The 19,933-nt window shown below is 43.2% G+C and overlaps 1 protein-coding gene across 1 annotated transcript; it reads right to left on the bottom strand.

The window, feature by feature from the left end:
* Positions 1–3,562: 3,562 nt before the first annotated feature.
* LOC110197755 (uncharacterized) lies at positions 3,563–18,497 on the bottom strand. Its single transcript, XM_020971804.2, has 5 exons — positions 18,390–18,497; positions 16,190–16,315; positions 13,787–13,913; positions 12,169–12,264; positions 3,563–8,039 (listed from the first exon to the last, which is right to left on the bottom strand). The coding sequence occupies exons 2-5, from the start codon at positions 16,220–16,222 to the stop codon at positions 5,515–5,517; spliced, it is 2,781 nt and encodes a 926-aa protein (XP_020827463.1). The 5' UTR covers positions 16,223–16,315; positions 18,390–18,497; the 3' UTR covers positions 3,563–5,514.
* Between the last annotated feature and the right edge of the window lie 1,436 nt (positions 18,498–19,933).

The raw sequence follows: 19,933 nt of genomic DNA, 5'->3' as shown, positions 1-19,933 counted from the left end.
GGGAGACTAATGCTCAGAGATTCCTTGACTTGTCCAGGATCCCACTGCTAATAAGTGTTTAAAAAAGAATTCCAAGTCAGGTCTTTCAGGCTCCAAACCTAGCACTTGCTTCACCTCCACACCTAGAAGCCTCTTGTCATCACAGCTCTCATACACATCCTGATTCACCTCACTCACCTGGACAGCAGCTCCTCAGGCCTTCTTGCTGCAGCAGCCATGGTGCTTCCCTTTCTTCCAAATAAGAGATCAAATCTTCTCTGGGAACTGGCAGTCCTGGGCATGGGGAATCAGGGATAAGGATGGAGAAAAACTAGTAATTCAGCTTCCTTTAGGGAAAAAAAGTGTGCATACAAAGCCGCTGCATTTGGAGAATCACTCCATCAAGTTCACACTGATTATCATTTAAGATCAATTAAGCCCCAATAAGGGCCAAAAAAACCTGAATTAATCTTTTTCTCTCTGAGTGAACTAAAAACACCCCTTCCTGTGTCAGCAAATTCCAGGAACAGATAGAACTGATCAACTAAGCCCAGGATGTCTGGGACCAGATACTCTCTTGAATAATGGGACTTTTCTTATCTTGAGTTTCTATTGACACTTTGACATTCTTCTGTTTTATTGTATTTACAACCTTATTAAATTCAGAAAATTCCTTTCCCATGGTATATGTTAAACAAACATATGGAGGCTGTATTTTTTGTAACACAGACATCCTGAGTCTGATCACTCTAAACTGTATAAAACCTCTCTCATTTTGCTTAATCTCCGAGTCAGAATCACATTCTGGCTTCCATGTTGACATGATTCGCTAGCTAAAAGGCAATAAACTATAGAATCATGTATCACCTAACTTGTTTGCCTTCTTTAACCAAACTTTCAGGTTAACAACACATATCTGGCTTCTTCTCCCATTAATGTTTGTAATGCCAGTAACCCAAAATAGGATGTGCCAGATTAGCCTTTAGCTCCAGCAAAAGGGACCCTGATGAACTAGCTTTGGGCCTGTCCCCTACCCTACTCCTCACTCACTGAAACCTATAAACACCTTGTTACTGTTCATTCCGGGAGTCTTTGCCTCCTCTGGTGAGATTCTCCTGCTGGGGAAGTCAATGAACCTTAGCGCAAATTCTGACTCTTGGGCAGTCTGTTATTCCTGCCATTGACAGGGGCTTGCAAGCAAGGACCGCAGGAGGGTTTCCAGAACTACTTAAGCAAGGATTCCACAGCATTTATTTTTGGGAGCTTTGGGGAGTGGGGGAGAAGATCATGGACCGAATTAGGAATGAGAAATTTGGTCTTGGGAAATCTCCAAAGAAGGATGGACTCACTGCAAAGTTTCCATTATCTAGAAATTAGAGGCAGCTGGGAGTACAGTGGAGAGAGCCCTGGGCCTGGAGTCAGGGATGGCAGGGTGAACCTGCCATATCAGGCACATGTAGGACCTGTGAGCTATAAATTGAAGCTTCTTAAAAAGAATGTCCCATACAGTAGGGCCATCCCAAAGAGGAAGGGGTCGCAAGGAAAAGCCTCCTGAGCAGTTTTCAGACACTTCCCAGACAAAATTCATGTCCAGGGAGAGGCTGGACTGCATAATGTGAGATTACTTCCACATCTGAGAGGCTTCAACACTGATCTAACCTTTAACTTCAAGCTACCTAGAACTGGCAAGAGACAGCTTTAGAAGCAACCAGGAACCTCCCTGTTTTTCTTCACTCAATGTACTGACATTTTATAGGAAAATCAGGCAGCCGGGGACCCTGTCTCTTGGACACAGGAGACCAGCACTTTACCCTTTTCGTAACTGATAAATGCTCTAAACCCAGGACATTCAGAAATGAAGACATTCCCTTGGATTGCAGTCTCAGAGTGGCCAGGGGAAGTGTCCTTACCCAGGGAGAGCAGGTTCTGGGCATTCTCCAACATGACCTCCTTGTATAATTCCTTCTGGGGATGGTCCAAGAGACCCCACTCCTCTGGGGTAAAGTCCACAGCCACATCCTTGAATGTCACCAGCTCCTAAACCAACAAAAGTCACAAGATTTAGAGCTGAGACTCCAGGATTCCTGTAGTCTAACCCCATCATGTGAGAGGTGGAAACTGAAGCACAGGAAGGGGATTTACCCAAAGGTGGCACCCTTGAGAAGTGTCACAGTCAACACTTGAAAGCATCATTATAAAGAGCCCAATGGGCTTAATACTAAGAAAAGCATTTGACATGGTGAGTTGGAATGAAGTTGAGAAAGGTCTTACTATGGAGTGTGTCTCCCTATGGAATGTAGACAAAAGTTTGTATTCTACCTGTGAGGGAGGAGGTTCTCTGGTAGAGACAGACAGAAGATGATCTGCAATTTCTATCTTCTCAGAACTGCCAGACGTGATTTGTTATAAAGAAAATTCTGTGGGAAGCTTCTAAGAAGCTGGCAAGTACAGTGTATTCGGTGGGGCTTCATGAATTTATGTGTTATTACAGAAGAGAGGAAAGAAAAAGAACAGATCTAGTTTAGTTCCTGAGAGGCTGACACATAGTTTTATCTAGATAAAACATGAAAAGAATTCTAGAGACTTAGCAATTACAATCTGGACTGAACTAAAAGCTATGACACTTTCTGGCCAAGGGAAGAAGAGTTATGTGTTGTTACAAGGGGCTCAAGGCTGCTGTGGGTACGATGTGTCATGGCCAAAACATGTTATGCTTTCACTTTATGATTGTTTCATTTGTCAATAGCATATTTCTTTATTATAATATTTAGTTACACAGTTGGTCATTTGTGTTGTTCCTTCTGCTCCAAGTGAATCAAAATGACATCTCTATGTCAGGGTTAAGGTATAGTGTCTCTGACCATGGATGATCAGACTAATAAAGCCCAGAAGGCTGCACCACAGATTGGGCACAAATACTCCATGTGAACATTTGGGGTAGAGATGGCTCTGAATTTGCATATCTCACCGTTATTTTGAGCCACTGCCATTCTGCTTTGCTCACACGGCACAGCACATTCTTTCACGCGGGCACAACATGCTGAGTGGTCCTTTGCCAATGTGTCCCATGACTCACAATTGATACAAAGTTCTTCAGACAGACCTTGGGAATGTCCTTTTATCACTTCTTCTGACCACGTTGTGAGTGCCTTCTTTGCATGACGTCTCTGTAAAACAGTCTTTTGGGCAAACACTCTTTTGGCATTTGAACAACGCAGCCAGTGCATCAGAGATGTACTGTCTGCAGTAGAGTGTGAATGCTTGGCAGTCTAATTTATGGGAAGGCCCTCAGTGTTCAGTACTTTATCTTGCCAGGAGATCCTCAGAATCTTCCTAAGATAATCCACACAGAAGATATTCAGTTTCCTGGCATGGCACTGGTATACTGTCCAGGTTTCACAGGCATACAACAATGGGGTCAGCACAAGAGCTCTGTAGGCCTTCAGTGTGGTATGCACTTTAACACCTCTTGTCTCCCACACTTGTCTTGGCAGCCTCCCAAGCAATGAGCTATCTCTGGTGAAGCAGGTGGTCAACTCTTAAAATTAGTTATCTCCCATGGGAAATAATCTGAAGTACAAAATTTGCCAGTAAATAATGATTTAATTCTAACAGTTTACATGTTACCTTTAAGTAAGGTCAACTAATTTCTCAGCAATTTTTGACAAAGGTGTGATTTACAGAGCTTACTTTTATTACAGAAGAAAAAGAAAAAAATTACAACAACCTTAGAAACATGTTTTGAATAAAATTCAACTGGACAAGGCAGGTCATCTGACTGTTTGTCCCTCCTGGATTTTCTTGATCCAGACTCATCTCAGGTCTATCAACCTGTCCATCAAAATGAGAAAACCTCAGAAGTCCTTGCTCTGCAGCTGATGAGTTTGGCAACCAAAAGTATTACTTTAAAGGAGCAAATAGTTTGAAGAAAGACTGGAAAAGAACAAGTTGTGGTTTGTAGACAGCAGTCATACCCCAACCACCAGCTGCCAGAAAGGGAAACCCAACCTTAGAAAATCACACTGCTCAATGTAGACTTAACCTCCACCTGAAGAAAAAAATTAAAAGGAGCTAATCCACCAAGACTGGAAAGAGGAACTTAGGGTATTGTTAACCTCTTTCCTGCTGCAGCTAGAAAGGGGAATTTAGCTTTTGACAAGTCTTACAATCCCATGATTATTTTAGTCCTACAACAATATGTGTCTTACTCTAAATTATCTATGACTAAATGATAAAGCCTTACAAATCTGTGTATTCACTAAATCTACAGATAACCTAGATTCAGGAGAATATCTATGTTAGCCTGGTTTCACTGTGAGGTCCAGCTTTTCCCAAAGACGGGAACCTAATGCTACAATCAAACTAAAAGTAAACCAAAGTAATTAAACAGTAACTCATTTAAAGGCCATTTCTTTTCACAACCTCATCACCTCTGTGTACATGCTAGAAAGTGTACTGTCAAAGTAAGTGAACTCATTCAGAAGATTCAAAATTTCTACATTTGCACCAATAGATGGTGCCATGCTGAACGGTGTAGAACCTCCACTTTGTCTTTTTTTACATATTTCACAATATATTTTCTCCCAGTGACATGTTAAATTTTTTTAATGTTTTTTAAAGTTTTGAGTTCCAAATTCTATCCCTCTTTCCTTCCCCCTACCTAAGACAGTAAGCAATCAGATACGTTATACATGTACTATCATGTAGAGTATTTCCATATTAATCATTTTGTGAAGGAAGATTTGAAAACAAAAAAGAAAAATAATGAAAGTGAAAAATATCATGCTTCAGTCTCCACGAAAATAACATCAGTTCTTTCTCTGCAGGTAGATAAGATGCTTCATCATTAGTCCTTTCTAGTTTTTTTGGATCACTGTATTGCTGAGAATAACTAAATTATTCATAGTTGTTCACTGAACATGTCAAGCTAGCTTGAGGGGAAATTAACCAGAGGACATACATACCCCAATTTTCTTTGTCTCTTTTTTAGAACAATATGTTTCAATTTGGGGTTCATAGGGGCTCAGGGTTCACAATATAAAAAACACTTTATCCATTTATCTGTTTGATCCTATAGACTGATTGCATTCAGACAGCACAATAGCATAATTCTGATATAAACTGACATAATTCTGATATAAAGGATATAAACATGCAGCTCTGATATACAGAATGATTGGTCCTGCACTTGAAAGCCTTTCCACACTGATTATATTCATAAGGTTTGTATAGTGTGGATTCTCTGATGTAGACTAAGATCACTTTTACACCTTAAAGCCTTTCCACACTAATTACATTCATAAGCTTTCTCTCCAGTGTGGATTCTCTGATTTTTAATAAGGTTGGAGCTCTGTGTGAAAGCCTTTCCACACCGATTAAATTCATAAGGTTTCTCTCCAGTGTGGATTTTCTCATGTACAGCTAGTTCCCAGTTTAGTCAGAAAGCTTTCCCACATTGATCACATTCATATGGTTTCTCTCCAGTGAGGACTCTCTGATGTAGACTAAGATCATTTTTATATCTGACTTTCCACACTAATTACATTCATAACGTTTCTCTCCAGTGTGCTTTTTCTGATGTAGACTAAGATCACTTTTATACCTGAAAGACTTACCACACTGATTACATTCATAAGGTCTCTCTCCAGTGTGGAGTCTTTGATGTACACTACGGTAGCTTTTACACGTGAAAGCCTTACCACACTGATTACATTCATAAGGTTTCTCTCCAGTGTGGATTCTTTGATGTTTAACAAGGCTGGACCTCACTGTGAAAGTCTTTTCACACTGATTACATTTATAAGGTTTCTCTCCAGTGTGGATTCTCTGATGTCGAGTAAGATGGCTTTTACACCTGAAAGCCTTTCCACACTGATTACATTCATAAGGGTTTTCTCCAGTGTGGAGTCTTTGATGTAGAGTAAGATAGCTTTTACACCTGAAAGCAGTACCACACTGATTACACTCATAAGGTTTCTCTCCAGTGTGGATACTCTGATGAACACTAAGGTTACTTTTACGCCTGAAAGCCTTTCCACACTGATTACATTCATAAGGTTTCTCTCCAGTGTGCTTTCTCTGATGTAGACTAAGTTTACTTTTAAATCTGAAAGCCTTTCCACACTGATTACATTCATAATGTTTCTCTCCAGTGTGAACTCTTTGATGTTTAATAAGGCTGGAGCTCTCTATGAAAGCCTTTGTGCACTGATTACATTCATAAGGTTTCTCTCCAGTGTGGATTCTCTGATGTTTAATAAGCTGGGAGTTCCGTATGAAAGCCTTTCCACATTGATTACATTCATAAGGTTTCTCTCCAGTGTGGATGCTTTGATGTTGAGTAAGTTTGGATTTGTGTATGAAAGACTTTCCACACTGATGACATTCATAAGGTTTCTCCCCAGTGTGGATGCTTTGATGTAGACTAAGGTAGCTTTTATTCGTGAAAGCCTTTCCACACTGATTACATTCATAAGTTTTCTTTCCAGCATGAACTCTTTGATGGTTAATAAGACTGGACCTCCATGTGAAAGTCTTTCCACACTGATGACATTCATAAGGTTTCTCTCCAGTGTGGTTTCTCTGATGTAGACTAAGTTCACTTTTATACCTGAAAGTCTTTCCACACTGATTACATTCATAAGGTTTCTCTCCAGTGTGAACTCTTAGATGTTTAGTAAGGCTGGAGCTCCCTGTGAAACCCTTTCCACACTGATGACATTCATAAGGTTTCTCTCCAGTGTGGTTTCTCTGATGTAGACTAAGTTCACTTTTATACCTGAAAGTCTTTCCACACTGATTACATTCACAAGGTTTCTCTCCAGCGTGGAGTCTTTGATGTAGACTAAGGTAGCTTTTACACCTGAAAGCCTTACCACACTGATTACATTCATAAGGTTTCTCCCCAGTGTGGAGGCTTTGATGTAGACTAAGGTAGCTTTTATACCTGAAAGCCTTTCCACACTGATTACATTCATAAGTTTTCTTTCCAGCATGAACTCTTTGATGGTTAATAAGGCTGGACCTCCGTGTGAAAGCCTTTCCACACCGATTACATGCATAAGGTTTCTCTCCAGTGTGAACTCTTAGATGTTTAGTAAGGCTGGAGCTCTCTGTGAAAGCCTTTCCACACTGATGACATTCATAAGGTTTCTCCCCAGTGTGGATGCTTTGATGTAGACTAAGGTAGCTTTTATTCGTGAAAGCCTTTCCACACTGATTACATTCATAAGTTTTCTTTCCAGCATGAACTCTTTGATGGTTAATAAGACTGGACCTCCATGTGAAAGTCTTTCCACACTGATGACATTCATAAGGTTTCTCTCCAGTGTGAACTCTTAGATGTTTAGTAAGGCTGGAGCTCCCTGTGAAACCCTTTCCACACTGATGACATTCATAAGGTTTCTCTCCAGTGTGGTTTCTCTGATGTAGACTAAGTTCACTTTTATACCTGAAAGTCTTTCCACACTGATTACATTCACAAGGTTTCTCTCCAGCGTGGAGTCTTTGATGTAGACTAAGATAGCTTTTACACCTGAAAGCCTTACCACACTGATTACATTCATAAGGTTTCTCCCCAGTGTGGAGGCTTTGATGTAGACTAAGGTAGCTTTTATACCTGAAAGCCTTTCCACACTGATTACATTCATAAGTTTTCTTTCCAGCATGAACTCTTTGATGGTTAATAAGGCTGGACCTCCGTGTGAAAGCCTTTCCACACTGATTACATGCATAAGGTTTCCTGCCAATGTGATGTCTTCCATGTATAATGAAGGCTGAGTGTTCAGAAAAAGTTTTACCACATTCAAGACACTCATGTAGTTTCACACTAGGATTAATTTTTTGAGGGTAAATAAGGGATGACTGTTGACTCAATGCTTTCCCACCACGCAGACAATCATAAGGTTTTTCTCCTCTGTGGATTCTGCGAAATGCAGCAGAGATTTGTTTCCCAGTGAAGTCATAACGACCATCCCTCACGAAACTTTCCTCGTGAGTTTCTTTCAAAGAAATGCTTAGCTTTGCAGTAGTCTCTTTCATTTCAGGTCTAATCTCTCCTTCTGTAAGAAACAGTAATACATACATAAAGACACATGTACACACATACATAATTATATTCCCTTCCCTCCACTGCCAGAAAGTAAATGACTGAGAAAGCAGGATCTACATCCTACCTCCCTAGTCTAAGAGAAAAGTCTGCAAAGTTCAATGGACAGAATCAATCATTTGAAAATTGCATTAGTTCACATCTGAGGGATGCTTCATTCACAAAGAGCTTCACACACAATCACACTGGATCCTCACAAAACCCTATGACACTGGAAGGACCAGCCTTAAGATTACATTTACAGCTCAGGCCATAAGCTGGGTGGGTGGCCTGCCTAACATCTATGCAGCTGAGGCTAGAACTCCAACCCTACAAGTAGGCATGCTCTGCCCATGGCACCAGATGGCCATTCTCTATGCACTTGCCTTTTTTTTTTTTAAGAAAAGTTATCTTACTGTTGTATGTTCACTTCTTCTCTCTTTAGGTCTTCCTATTCCCTGAGACACAACAACATACAAACTAGACCAATTAATACCCCTACAATGGGGCTATAAGTTCAAGTGAAAAGAAGAGTCAATCAATGTGGCAAACTTCACTGTAGCCTGGTTTTAAGAAACTGCCGCAGCCACTGCCAACTGTGAGCAAGCCCCACCCTGATCAGTGAGCATCCATCAACACTTGCCTAGAGCCCCCATCAGCAACAAGATTATGATTCACCGAAGGTTCACATGATAGATAGGTTTTATTTGCAATGAAAAACGTTTAAGTTTCAGTACATATATTTTTTTATTATTATTCTTCGGTAATTGGGGTTAAGTGACTCACCCATGTACACACAGCTAGTACGTGTCAAGTGTTTGGTCTGAGGCCACATTTCAACTGAGGTCCTCCTGACTTCAGGGCCACTGCTGTATCTACTGCACCACCTACCTGCCTCCAGTATATACATTTTAGTTAACAGTACTGTACACATAATAGATAACAGCACATAGGAAACATAACTTAACTGTTATATACACTGAGAAACTAAAAAATCCATGTGACTTAACTGATTGCAGTATTCACTTTACTGTGCTGCTCTAGAACAGAAACCACACTCTCTCTGAGGTGTGCCTGAAATTTTTCTCACTCTTGTTTTGACTTTGACTCTTTGCTCCCAAAACTGACCCTCCTCCCTAAACTGTTACTAGCCACACTCCTTGAGTGCCTCATATCCCATTGAAATACATGTCTCTTCATTCCCAAACACTCTCTTTTCCCTGAATGAGCTTACAGCGAGGCTCCTGATCTGTTGCTTCTTCTCAAACACCTCCATGTTTGTAGGCCATGTTGGCAGCTCCCTGAAAACAGGGACTGGCTTTTCCCTCTCCTACAGCTTAGGGCGATGTGTAGAAAACTGGAGGTGCTTCATCCAAGCTTACTAACTGATGACTTGGCCCAGGGCTGACACCAGGCCCCAGGCTCTACCACAAGCCTTGTATTCTGGTCTCTGTCTTAGCTGGCAAATGCAGGTTCTGGTTTCAGGCCTGTTTCTGACTCTTTTCTGCACTTTATCTGCTATACTGAGTGGCCTTTTTGTCTAGTGCTAACCATGTTGCAACCTGACCAGATCCACAGTGAAGATCACAGAGACTTCTTTCTAGGCTCCTGACTATCTTCTACTCCGGGACACCCGGGAGTTTCCACTTGCCACTACCCTAAACTGAGAGTGACTGTCAACTCAATGATTCTCCAACAATTGGCCAAAGATTGAGCCTCAGAGACCAGGGGCTGGACACAGGTTGATGGTTTATGTAAAGCATAGCCTTGCCTTGATTCTACTTTGTGACTACTTGGATACTTAGAACCAGGATTCCTGGGTCCACTTCACATTCAGGCTACGTAATCTCAGTGTGGCTCTCACTGTGGCAAGGCTATACTTTGACATCTCCCTGAATGACTCCTTTGGGGCATCTACATGGTGCAATGGATAGAGAACTGGTTAGAAAGACTTGGGTTCAAATCCAGCCACAGACACTTACTAGCTGTGTGACCTTGGGCAAGTCACTCAGGCCTGCTGGCCTCAGTTAACTCATGTACAAAATGAGCCTGAAAAGGAAATGGCACACCACTCCAGTATCTTTACCAAGAAAACCCCCAACTGGGCCATGAAGAGTCAGAAACAACTGAAATGACTGAACAATCACATGACTGACTCCCTGTTTCATTCAGCACAGCAGCTTTTCCACTTCTTTTTATTCTTCCCCAAGCCTCCCTTAATTCTTGCTCCCATTCTCTACACCCACCACTCACATCCTCAATAGGGATTTTTGCCTCATATTTCATTGAAAAAATTGGATACTTAACAAGAGCTATCTTATCTTCATCTCCCATAAATCAAGTGCTTTGTCTTCCTTTATGACACCAGTATCAGACAAAAGCTTCCTCCTTCTGCTTCCTAAAGGGAACTCCTTTCCATGGCTAAATCATCCCGTTCCATCACACCATCTTCAGGTATAATGCCTCTCCAGCACCGCCTGTTTTCACTACTTTTCAGTTTCTTCAACACCAATGTCTCCTTCCCTATTGTCACAAATAAAACCATTTCTTTCCAATCCTCAAAATATACTTGATCTATTCAGTCTAAGAGATATTTTCTAATTTTTCTTCCATGTCATGACTAAACAGCTGGACATGCCCATTTACAACTGGTGTCTCCAACTCCTTCCTTTTGCTTTCTCTGAAATACTCTGCAGTCTGGCTCCCAGTTGCATTTTTCAATGGAAACTCCTCTCCAAAATTACCAAAACTCTCAAATGTTGCTAAATTGACCGGTCTTTTCTTCATCCTGATCCTTTTTTTGACTTCTCTGTAGCCTTTGACACACTCAATCACCCTTTCCCCTCCTTCTCTCTGAGTTTTAGTGACACTCCTCTCCTGGTTCTGCTACTGTAGCCAAACTAAACTCATTCTTTTTCCCTCAGCCCTCCCCTCTTTCTACCTGCTTAAGGGTGTCGAAGAAATCATCTCAATAGGGCTGACTCAGAAATGAGCTGTCATGTACTCCCCACTGAGACTCAAACACTCACACTCCTGACCCCCATATTCAATCTGCTGCAAAGTCCTCTGATTCCATCTAGGTAACATCTCTCCCATTTACCCCCTTCTCTCCCAACACTGTCGCTATCTTGATTCAGGCTCCAATCACCTTATACCTGAGGTATTGCAAGAATCTGCTGCTTGGCCCAGCTGCCTCAAGTCTCTCCCCACCCCAGTCATTCTTCCACCCACTTCTAAAATTTCATCTTCCTAAAATCTTGACTGACCATGTCACCACGTTTCCACCACCCTGCTATATCTTCCTAGGAAAACAATCAAATATAAAATCCTCTCTAGGGCTGTTAATCAACTACCCCTTCTTTACCTACACCTCTCCCACTCTTCCAGTCTTCTTTCACCTTAAATCTCCACCAAACACTCTGTACTCCAGTGCCATGGGCCTCCCTTCTCTTCTGTGAACAGGACACACCATCACCTGACTCTACAGACTGTCCTCACCATCCTGTGCCTAGAATGCTCACCCTGGCTTACCTGAAGCCTCAGCTAGAGCCCACATTCCACAATAAGCCTTTCCAGTGTCCCTAGGTCAATGAGCTCCTCTCCATAGAATAATTCTACATAGTTGTTGGTATGTCATCTGTCCCAACCTCCTCCCGCCCCAGTTTCTGAGCTCCAGGACAGCAGGGGATGTTCTTTGTGTCTCTTTATATCTTGGATTCTTAGCAGAGGGTATGGCACATAGCTGGCACTTAAGAAATGTTCATTGACTTGAAGAAAGTCTAAGAAAGAATTCAAATTGGAAAGCCTAACCCCTTTTTGCATTTTCAGAAGAATCCCTGCCTGCAAATTCTGAACAATGAGTTTTTATAGGATTACAGATTTATCACTGGTAGATAGCATAAAGTGTCCAACTCCCCAATTTTACACATGGGGAAACTGAGGCTCAGAGGTTCCTTGACTTGTCCAGGATCCCACTGCTAAAAAGTGTCTAAAAAAGAATTCCAGGTCAGGTTTTCTGCCCCAAATTTAGCACTTGCTTCACCACCACACCTAGAAGCCTCTTGTATTCACAGCTCTCATCCACCTGCTTTCACCTCACTCACCTGGATAACAGCTCCTTCGGCCTTCATACTCCAGGAGCCATGGTGCTTCCTTTTCCTCAAAATAAGAGATCAAATCTTCTCTGAGAACTGGCAGCCCTGGGCATGGGGAATCAGGGATGAGGGGAGAGAAAAACTAGTAATTCAGCTTCCTTTAGGGAAAAGAGTGTGCATACAAAGTTACTGCATTTTGAGAATCACTCCATCACATTCACACATATCTGACTTATTCTCCCATCAATGTCTGTAATGCAAGTAACCCAAAATAGGATCTACCCAATCAGCCTTGAGGAACCAGCTTTGGCCCTGTCCCCTACCCTGTTCCTCACTCCCTCAAACCTATAAACACCTTGTTACTGTTCATTCAGGCAGTGTTTGCCTCTTCTGGTGAGATTCTCCTCCTGGGGAACTCAATGAACTTTATTTAGTCCAAATTCTGATTCTTGGCCAGTCTGTTATTCCCCCCATTCACAGGGGCTTACAAACAAGGAGCAAAGGATGGTTCCCAGGACTCCTTAACCACGGTGTCCACAGCATTTAATTTTGGGAACTTTGGGGAGAGGTGGGGGAGAAGATCATGGAGACAAGTAGGAATTAGAAAATTTGGTCCTGGTGCACCTTCTTCTTAGAAGGATGGACTCCCTTCATAGTTATAATTATCTGTTTTTTGTTTTTGTTTTTTTGTTTTTTGCTGGGCATTGGGGTCAAGTGACTTGCCCAAGGTCACACAGCTAGTAAGTGTTATCTGTCTGAGGACAGATTTGAACTCAGGTCCTCCCGAATACAGGGCCGGTCCTCTATTGACTGTGCCACCTAGCTCTCCCCAGTTATAATTATCTGGAAAGGAGAGGCACCTGGAAGTCTGGCAGAGAGAACCCTGGGTCTGGAGTCAGAGAAGCCAGGGTTTAAATCCAGCCTCAGGCAGTTACTAGCTGTGTGCCTTTGGAAAAGTCACTTAACCTCTGTTTGTTTCAGTTTACTCAAATGTGAAATGGGGATAATAATATCACCTAAAGACATAATATTGTAAAGAAAGCACTTAGCACAACAGCTGGTGAACAGTAGGTGAATAGAAAGGCTTATTCCCTTTCTGTCTTTCCTACCATCTCTGTTGGAATGGGGGCACTGTAAAGGAAGATTCAGGACAAATCTGCCATAGCAGGCACATGTAGGAGCTGTGAGTTATAAATTCAGGCTTCTTAAGAAGGAAGTTCCATACAGTAGGGCCATCCCAAAGAGGAAGGGGTCACAAGGAAAACCCAGCTGGGCAGTTTCCAGAGACTTGGCAGACAAAATTCATGTCCAGGGAGAGGCTGGACTACATAATGTGGGATTACTTCCACATCTGAGATGCTTCAACACTGATCTGATCTTTCACCTCAAGCTACCTAGAACTGGCAAGAGACAGCTTTAGGAGCAACCAGGAAACCTCCAGGTTCTCTTCACACAGTGTACTGACCTTTTATAGGAAAACCAGGCAGCAGGGACCCTGTCTCTTGGACACAGGAGACCAGCACTTTTCCCTTTCAGTAATTATTAAACGCTCCAAACCCAGCCCACTCAGGAATGAAGACATTCCCTTGGATTGCAGACTCAGAGTGGCCAGGGGAAATGGTCTTACCCAGGGAGAGCAGGTTCTGGGCATTCTCCAGCATGACCTCCTTGTACAACTTCTTCTGAGGATGGTCCAAAAGGCCCCACTCCTCCTGGGTGAAGTCCACAGCCACATCCTTGAATGTCAACAGCTCCTAAACCATCAAAAGTCACAAGATTTACAGCTGAAAGGGGCTCCAGGATTCCTGTAGTCTAACCCTTATCATGTGAAAGGAGGAAACTGAGGCACAGTCAGGTGGGGTTACCCAAAGGTGGTACCCTTGAGGAGTTTCAGTTGGAATGAAGGTGAGGACAGTCTTACTATGGAAAGTCTCCCCGTGGAACCTGGGACAAAGTATGTGTTTTATCTGTGAGGTAGGAGGTTCTGTGGAAGAGACAGACAGAAGATCTGAAATTTCTGCCTTCTCACAACTGATAGAAGCAATGTAATAATAAAAAAAATTTGTGAAGAGTTTTTGAGAAGCTGTCAAGTACAGTGTATTCTGTGATGGTTGGGAGGATTTATGTGTGATTATTGATAAGACAGGAAAGAAAAAGAGAAGATTTAGTTTATTTCCTGAGAAGCTAAAACAAAAAGTTTTAGCTAGATAAACCAGGAAGTTGAATCTCTTCCATTTGTGGCTAAAAGGTGCCACAATGAAATGATATCAATACTAAACATATATTCACCAAATGGTATACCATCTAAGTTTTGAAAAGAGAACTTGAATGAATTGCAGGAGGAAATAATCAATAAAACTATACTAGTGGGGAACCTCAACCTTCCCCTCTCAGAACCAGATAAATCTAAAAAAAATTAAATAAACAAGAAAGAACTTAAGGAGGTAAATAAAATTAAGAAAAGTTAGATTGCTATACTTTGGAGAAAAGTGAATGAGAGTACTCATATGTTCTTCTCAGTAATACATGGCATTTGCACAAAAATTGCCCATGGTTTAGAGCATAAAAACACCACAATCAAATGTAGAGAAGGAGAAATATAAAAAGCATCCTATTCAGATCATAACATAATATAAAGTATATATATATAAAAGGCAGTGAAAAGAGAGAGATAAAATTAATTGGAAACTTATTCATCTAATCCTAAAGAATAAATGCATCCCAGAACAAATTATAGAAATAATTAATAGTTTAATTAAAGAGAATGAGAACAAGGAGACAATCTAACAACATTTATGGGATGTAGCCAATGCAGTAGTTGGGAGGAAATTTATATATCCAAACATATATATACATACTTAATTTTAGCCTTAGGCAAAGGCTGGGGGCTGGGATAACTGGGTGGCTGGGAAAGCTGGGGAAGAAGGAGGACAAAAAGATGAAAGTCAAAAGTCCAGGGCAGAGAACAAAAGAAAACTTACAAGGCAGCAAAAAAAAAAAAAAGATAGACAGCTCTGAACACAATGAGTAGTATTTACCATGTAGGTTTTACTGAAATGGAAATTTATTGCTGTATATTTTGAATCCTCTCTCATCTTCTGCTGTGCACATATCAATGCTTTTTTTCTTTCCTTATTTTGTATTTATTTAAAAATCTTTCAAAAATTATAAATAAAAATGCTCAAAACCACTAATAAGAGAAATGTAAACCAAAACAACACTGAGGTGAAAAGTAAACTCCCAGGCCTTTGAATGGTTCCCCAAACTGAGCCCTTTCCCTACATCCTCTCTAACAAGGGAAGTATGACTGTATCAAGGGTCTCCTTCAGCTTGTTTACTCAGAGTTCTGAATGATTTTCTGACTCCATCACACAGAATTGTCTGGCTTAATGAGAATAAAAAAGCAGCCTGATTCTGTTTGTTCTTGGGACAAACGTTCAGTTAAGGGGGAAACTGATTCTGTTTGTTTCTTTGGACCAAACCTTTGGGAAATAGTTGACAGTGTTTGGGACAGTGACCACCGAAATCAAGGGTTTGGAGTCTGAATCAGAGATCAGAAAAGGTCTTTATTCTTTCTCAGGAGAAAGGGCACAGCCTTTGTGGCTGCTCAAGCAGGGACAGCCAGGGAGTGGGCAGCTGGCTGTGAGAAGCAAAGTTTTATAGCCCTAACACATGCCCCCTCCCACTCTCTTATGTCTTTCCCCCATTGGCTGGGTACTCAAGGCATACAATTTAAACCCTACAACTAATACCCAATATTTGGGAACTAGCTGTACAGGTTCCCCAGGAAGCTGGAGCGACCAGGAATGGCCTGTGCTGACATGGATTTTTGAGAAAGGTGAAACTCAACTCAGGGCTTAGTCTGGAGGAAACTGCACTTTAGTAGTAGTACTACTGTTCTCAATTTCCTGCATATTTTTACAAAGAAACAATCCATAGTTAGGGGTGGGCCTCCTAGACAATCGGCTTTATTTCTGGAAATGGCCTCCTTGGCTTATATGGGTTAAGTCTGTGGGCAGAGTGCACTCACCTGGGCTGGGGGTCGGCAGCTCCCACAGGCCATTCCATCTGGCTCCAGGCTCCCTGCTAAGTCAGGCCTTGATCCTCTTGCACACTGAGCTGGGGAGGGAGAAGGATCCCAGGACAGGAGGCTGGCCTACAGGGATTTACAGGGGTGAAGCACTGCTCTCAGGGTGAGAGTGCAGCCTACAGTAAGTGTGAGACTTGGAAATGAGATGATCCCACCCTCTCCTATTCCTTGTCTTCTGTCCCCCTCCCCTCCCCCATTCTCTTTCAGAGACCCAGGAGGCAGAAGGGGCTTGGGATCCCAGATGGGATGAGACCAGGCAGAGTCTCAATGGCTCCTGAATCAGAGCTCTCCCTACATTTGATCCTCTGCCCTCCCTGCATCCCCTCTCCCCAACACACACGCGCACACACACACACACACACACACACACACACACACACACACACACACACACGCACACACATATACATATAGCCAGTATGTTTTTAACATGTAGCATGAGAAAGGAAATTTCATATTTGAACAGGTTGTAAATATAAGAGAAGAAACAAAGTGTCCATTGCAATTATAGTTCCAGGATATGTGTTTCTTCTGTAAGTATGTGCATAGGATACCAAGACAAGAAAAGTCCCATTCTTCCAGACAGTGTCTTGTCCCAGGCATCCTGTCCTTAGGGATCACAGACAGGAAGAGTGCTGGTCACCTCCAGCTGGTCCTGTAGTGGCTGACACAGGAAGCGGCATTCTTAGATCACTCAGAGAGCACAGCATGCAAAGCATTATGAGGCATAAAGCCCAGAGTGGGCCAAAACGTCTCTTCTGATTAGCCAATCCAGGTTTTAGGCCTTTCTCAGGTGTTGAAGTTAAAAATGATTTATGGAGGGGTCTACAATACACATATATACATATATACATATGCATACAAATATCTCTAAGTGCACTATGGTGCCACCTAGCCACCCCTAAGTGTTTGGGTGCTCTATAACAGTCAATGGTCAATAAGCATTTATCAGGTACGAAACTTGAGCCAGATATTGTGCTAAGGGCTGGGGCTTCAAAGACAAAAATGGAAGGCCAGTCCTTGCCCTCAAGGAACTTACTACCTGGTGGAAAAAGCCAGCAATCAAAAAATAGCTAAAAAGGCAGGGAGGGGGCAGAGAAGATGCTGTACACTTGGCATTCTCAGGAAGCAGGGAGAAGTCAGGTAGACAGCCCCAAAGCAGCAGAGCGAAGAGAGGAATGAGGACGTGGGAGTCACAGTCCATGGCCCCACCCCTATGGATGAGGGAGGACTGAGAAGGGAAAAGGTTTGGAAAAGCTTCTGTTAGGACTGAGTTAGAGAATCAATTACAATCAGTAAAAGGATGGCCTAACAGTGAGAGCTCATAGTATTAATAAATGCAATAAAGTGAAGAATTGTGACTCAGGACGGTTGGAAGGTGAGCACAATAACCGGGTAACTGCACCATAAGCTTGTAAACCAAACCAAAGCCAGGTTTATTCAATTTGATAGGACAGTGGCTCTCCCCCTCAAGGAGAATTCACATCACTCAGGGAGGAAAGCAGTGTTTTAAAGGGGCCACTGAGGAGTGGGACGGGAATGGGGTGAAAGTGACTTGAACAAGGTCTCTGTTGTTGGGTCTCCAGGCTTATCTGGTGAAACAATCCACTAACCCAGTTTCTGCATAACAGATTAGGGGAGATTCCTGCGACCCTCTGGTACAACTTAGGCTTGGAATTCCCCAGGGGTGACCGGGCACAGGGAGCCAGTGCCTGCGATGCGACAATGAAGCAGCCCAGCAGCTGGGGTACAGATAAGGGGGCCAGAGAGAAGCTGGGGGTCCGGAGAAGGGGTCCTGCATCCAAAGCGGGGTCCTCAGGGCAGGCAGAACTCTGGATCATTTTGGGGGCGCTGGAAGGGAGCACAACCCAAACCCTAAAGGCGGGCGGGCTCAAGGACCCAGAACACCCGTAGCCTTTGGTGGGCTGGAAGCAGGATTCCTGGGTCCCTCGGGCAAAGTGAGCCCCGATGGTGAACGTGCAGAGGGAGAAGGGGCGGGCAGTCTGGAGGTGTTGGGGGCGGGCAGCGGGGGCCGGTCAGCACAAGGGTCGAGGACTAGGGGGAGGAGGAGGGGGAAGAGGGGGGGGAGCCCGGAAGGCAGGGTAGCGGGCACAACGCACGGCCCCTGGGGCCAACCTACCTGGGACCTGCAAGCACAGAGCGCGGGCTGAGCTCTGCTCCACTTAGGGCAGGAAGAGGGAGCCCCGCCCAGCCAGGCTCCGCCCCGGCTTCTCCCCCCTCCCACGTTTCCTCGGGATCCAGCCGGTCACACCCACAACAGTGACCCGCCCACCCCCCTCGCCCCGCCCCCAAAGCTCCTCTAACAACGCCCATCTCCGGGGCCAACCGGGTCCCGGGGGAAACTGCGCATGCGGAACCAGGCCCAGCCCGGAAGAGTTTCCGGCGAGCTTCCCCAAGGCCTGGGACAAGGCCGAGGGGCGGGACCTCTCTGGAACTTCCCAGGTAAAGCCGCTTCCGGTTATGACCACCAACCTTCTCGGAAATGTAGTCTGGACTGCGGCTCTGGCCGGTATTCCGGGTCGATGGGCGGGGCGAGGCACACGTAGGGTCCGCCGCTGATTCCAGGTGGCTGTGCCAAAGGCGGGGCCAATGAGATGGGGCGGGACCATGGGCGAGTGGGGTAGGGAGGGGGGAGGATAGAGTAGGCGTTTTTTACTTGGATGAAGTTTCTTTGATGAAGGTTTGATTTCTCAAATATATACAGAACTGAGCCAAATTTATACGTTCTCTAGTTGATAAATGGTGAAAGTACATGAATAGGAATTTTTAGAGGATGAAATCTCAGATATTAATACTCATATAAAGAAATTATCTAAATCAGTAATAATTAGGGAAATGTAAATGAAAAAAACAAGTGAGGTTCCACCTCACTTCCATGAAATAGAGTAAGGTGGGAGAAACGGAAAATAAGAAATGCTGGTGGGGATGTGGGAAAGTAACAACAGTAATGCCTCATTGGTGAAGTTGTGAACTAGTCCATCCAGTCTGGAGAAAAATATGGATGTATGCCCAAAGGGCTATGTAACTTTACATGCCTTTTGACCCAGTAATGCTGTTACATGGTCTTTTCTAAAAAGGAGATAACAGGAAAAGGATCCATGAATACAAAAATATTTCTAGCAGCCCTTCTTGTAGTGGCAGAGAATTAGAAATGGAGGAGATGTCAATTGGGGAATGGCTGAATAAGTTATGGTATGAGAACATGACAATATATAATTATGCTGTAAGAAATGATGAAGGGAATGTTTAAAAAATATCTGGGAGGAACTATATGAATGTTGCAAAGTGAAGTGAGCAGAACCAGGAGAATAATGAAAACAGCAATATCAGAAAGAAAAAACAACTGCCAGGGGCTGTTTCATCTTTCTTTGTATCCTCAGCAGTTAGCATACCACCTGGCACACAGTAGGTGCTTAACAAAGGTTTATTGATTGATGCACAAATGCTTCTTGAATTAACGTGGTGAAGCCCCTAGCTCAAGAGAATCTGAGGCATTCTCTTCTTTTCTGCACCCCAAGATCTGCAATGTCAGCTCTAGTCAAGGAAGGAGGCCCTTTGGGAATCAAGGATGGGGTTTCTTGAGACTAAGATGGCTCAAAGATGTCACTTCCATGCATATTGTTCCAGGTGAGATTTTATACTTTTCATAATCAGAGGTCAGAC

This window comes from Phascolarctos cinereus, unplaced genomic scaffold (assembly GCF_003287225.1).
Source record: "Phascolarctos cinereus isolate Bilbo 61053 unplaced genomic scaffold, phaCin_HiC Scaffold_726;HRSCAF=1367, whole genome shotgun sequence".
Taxonomy (NCBI): Eukaryota; Metazoa; Chordata; class Mammalia; order Diprotodontia; family Phascolarctidae; genus Phascolarctos; species Phascolarctos cinereus.
Note: the sequence above shows the minus strand (reverse complement) of the source record. Positions and strands in the feature narration are given on the sequence as shown.

Coding starts and splice junctions, on each gene's coding strand:
- LOC110197755 (XM_020971804.2), bottom strand. CDS start 16,222: ATGGCCTGTGGGAGCTGCCGACCCCCAGCCCAG. Junction 12,265..13,786: donor CCAGAACCTGCTCTCCCTGG/GTAAGACCATTT, acceptor CCCCATGCCCAG/GGCTGCCAGTTCTCAGAGAA. Junction 8,040..12,168: donor CCGAAGGAGCTGTTATCCAG/GTGAGTGAGGTG, acceptor TGTTTCTTACAG/AAGGAGAGATTAGACCTGAA.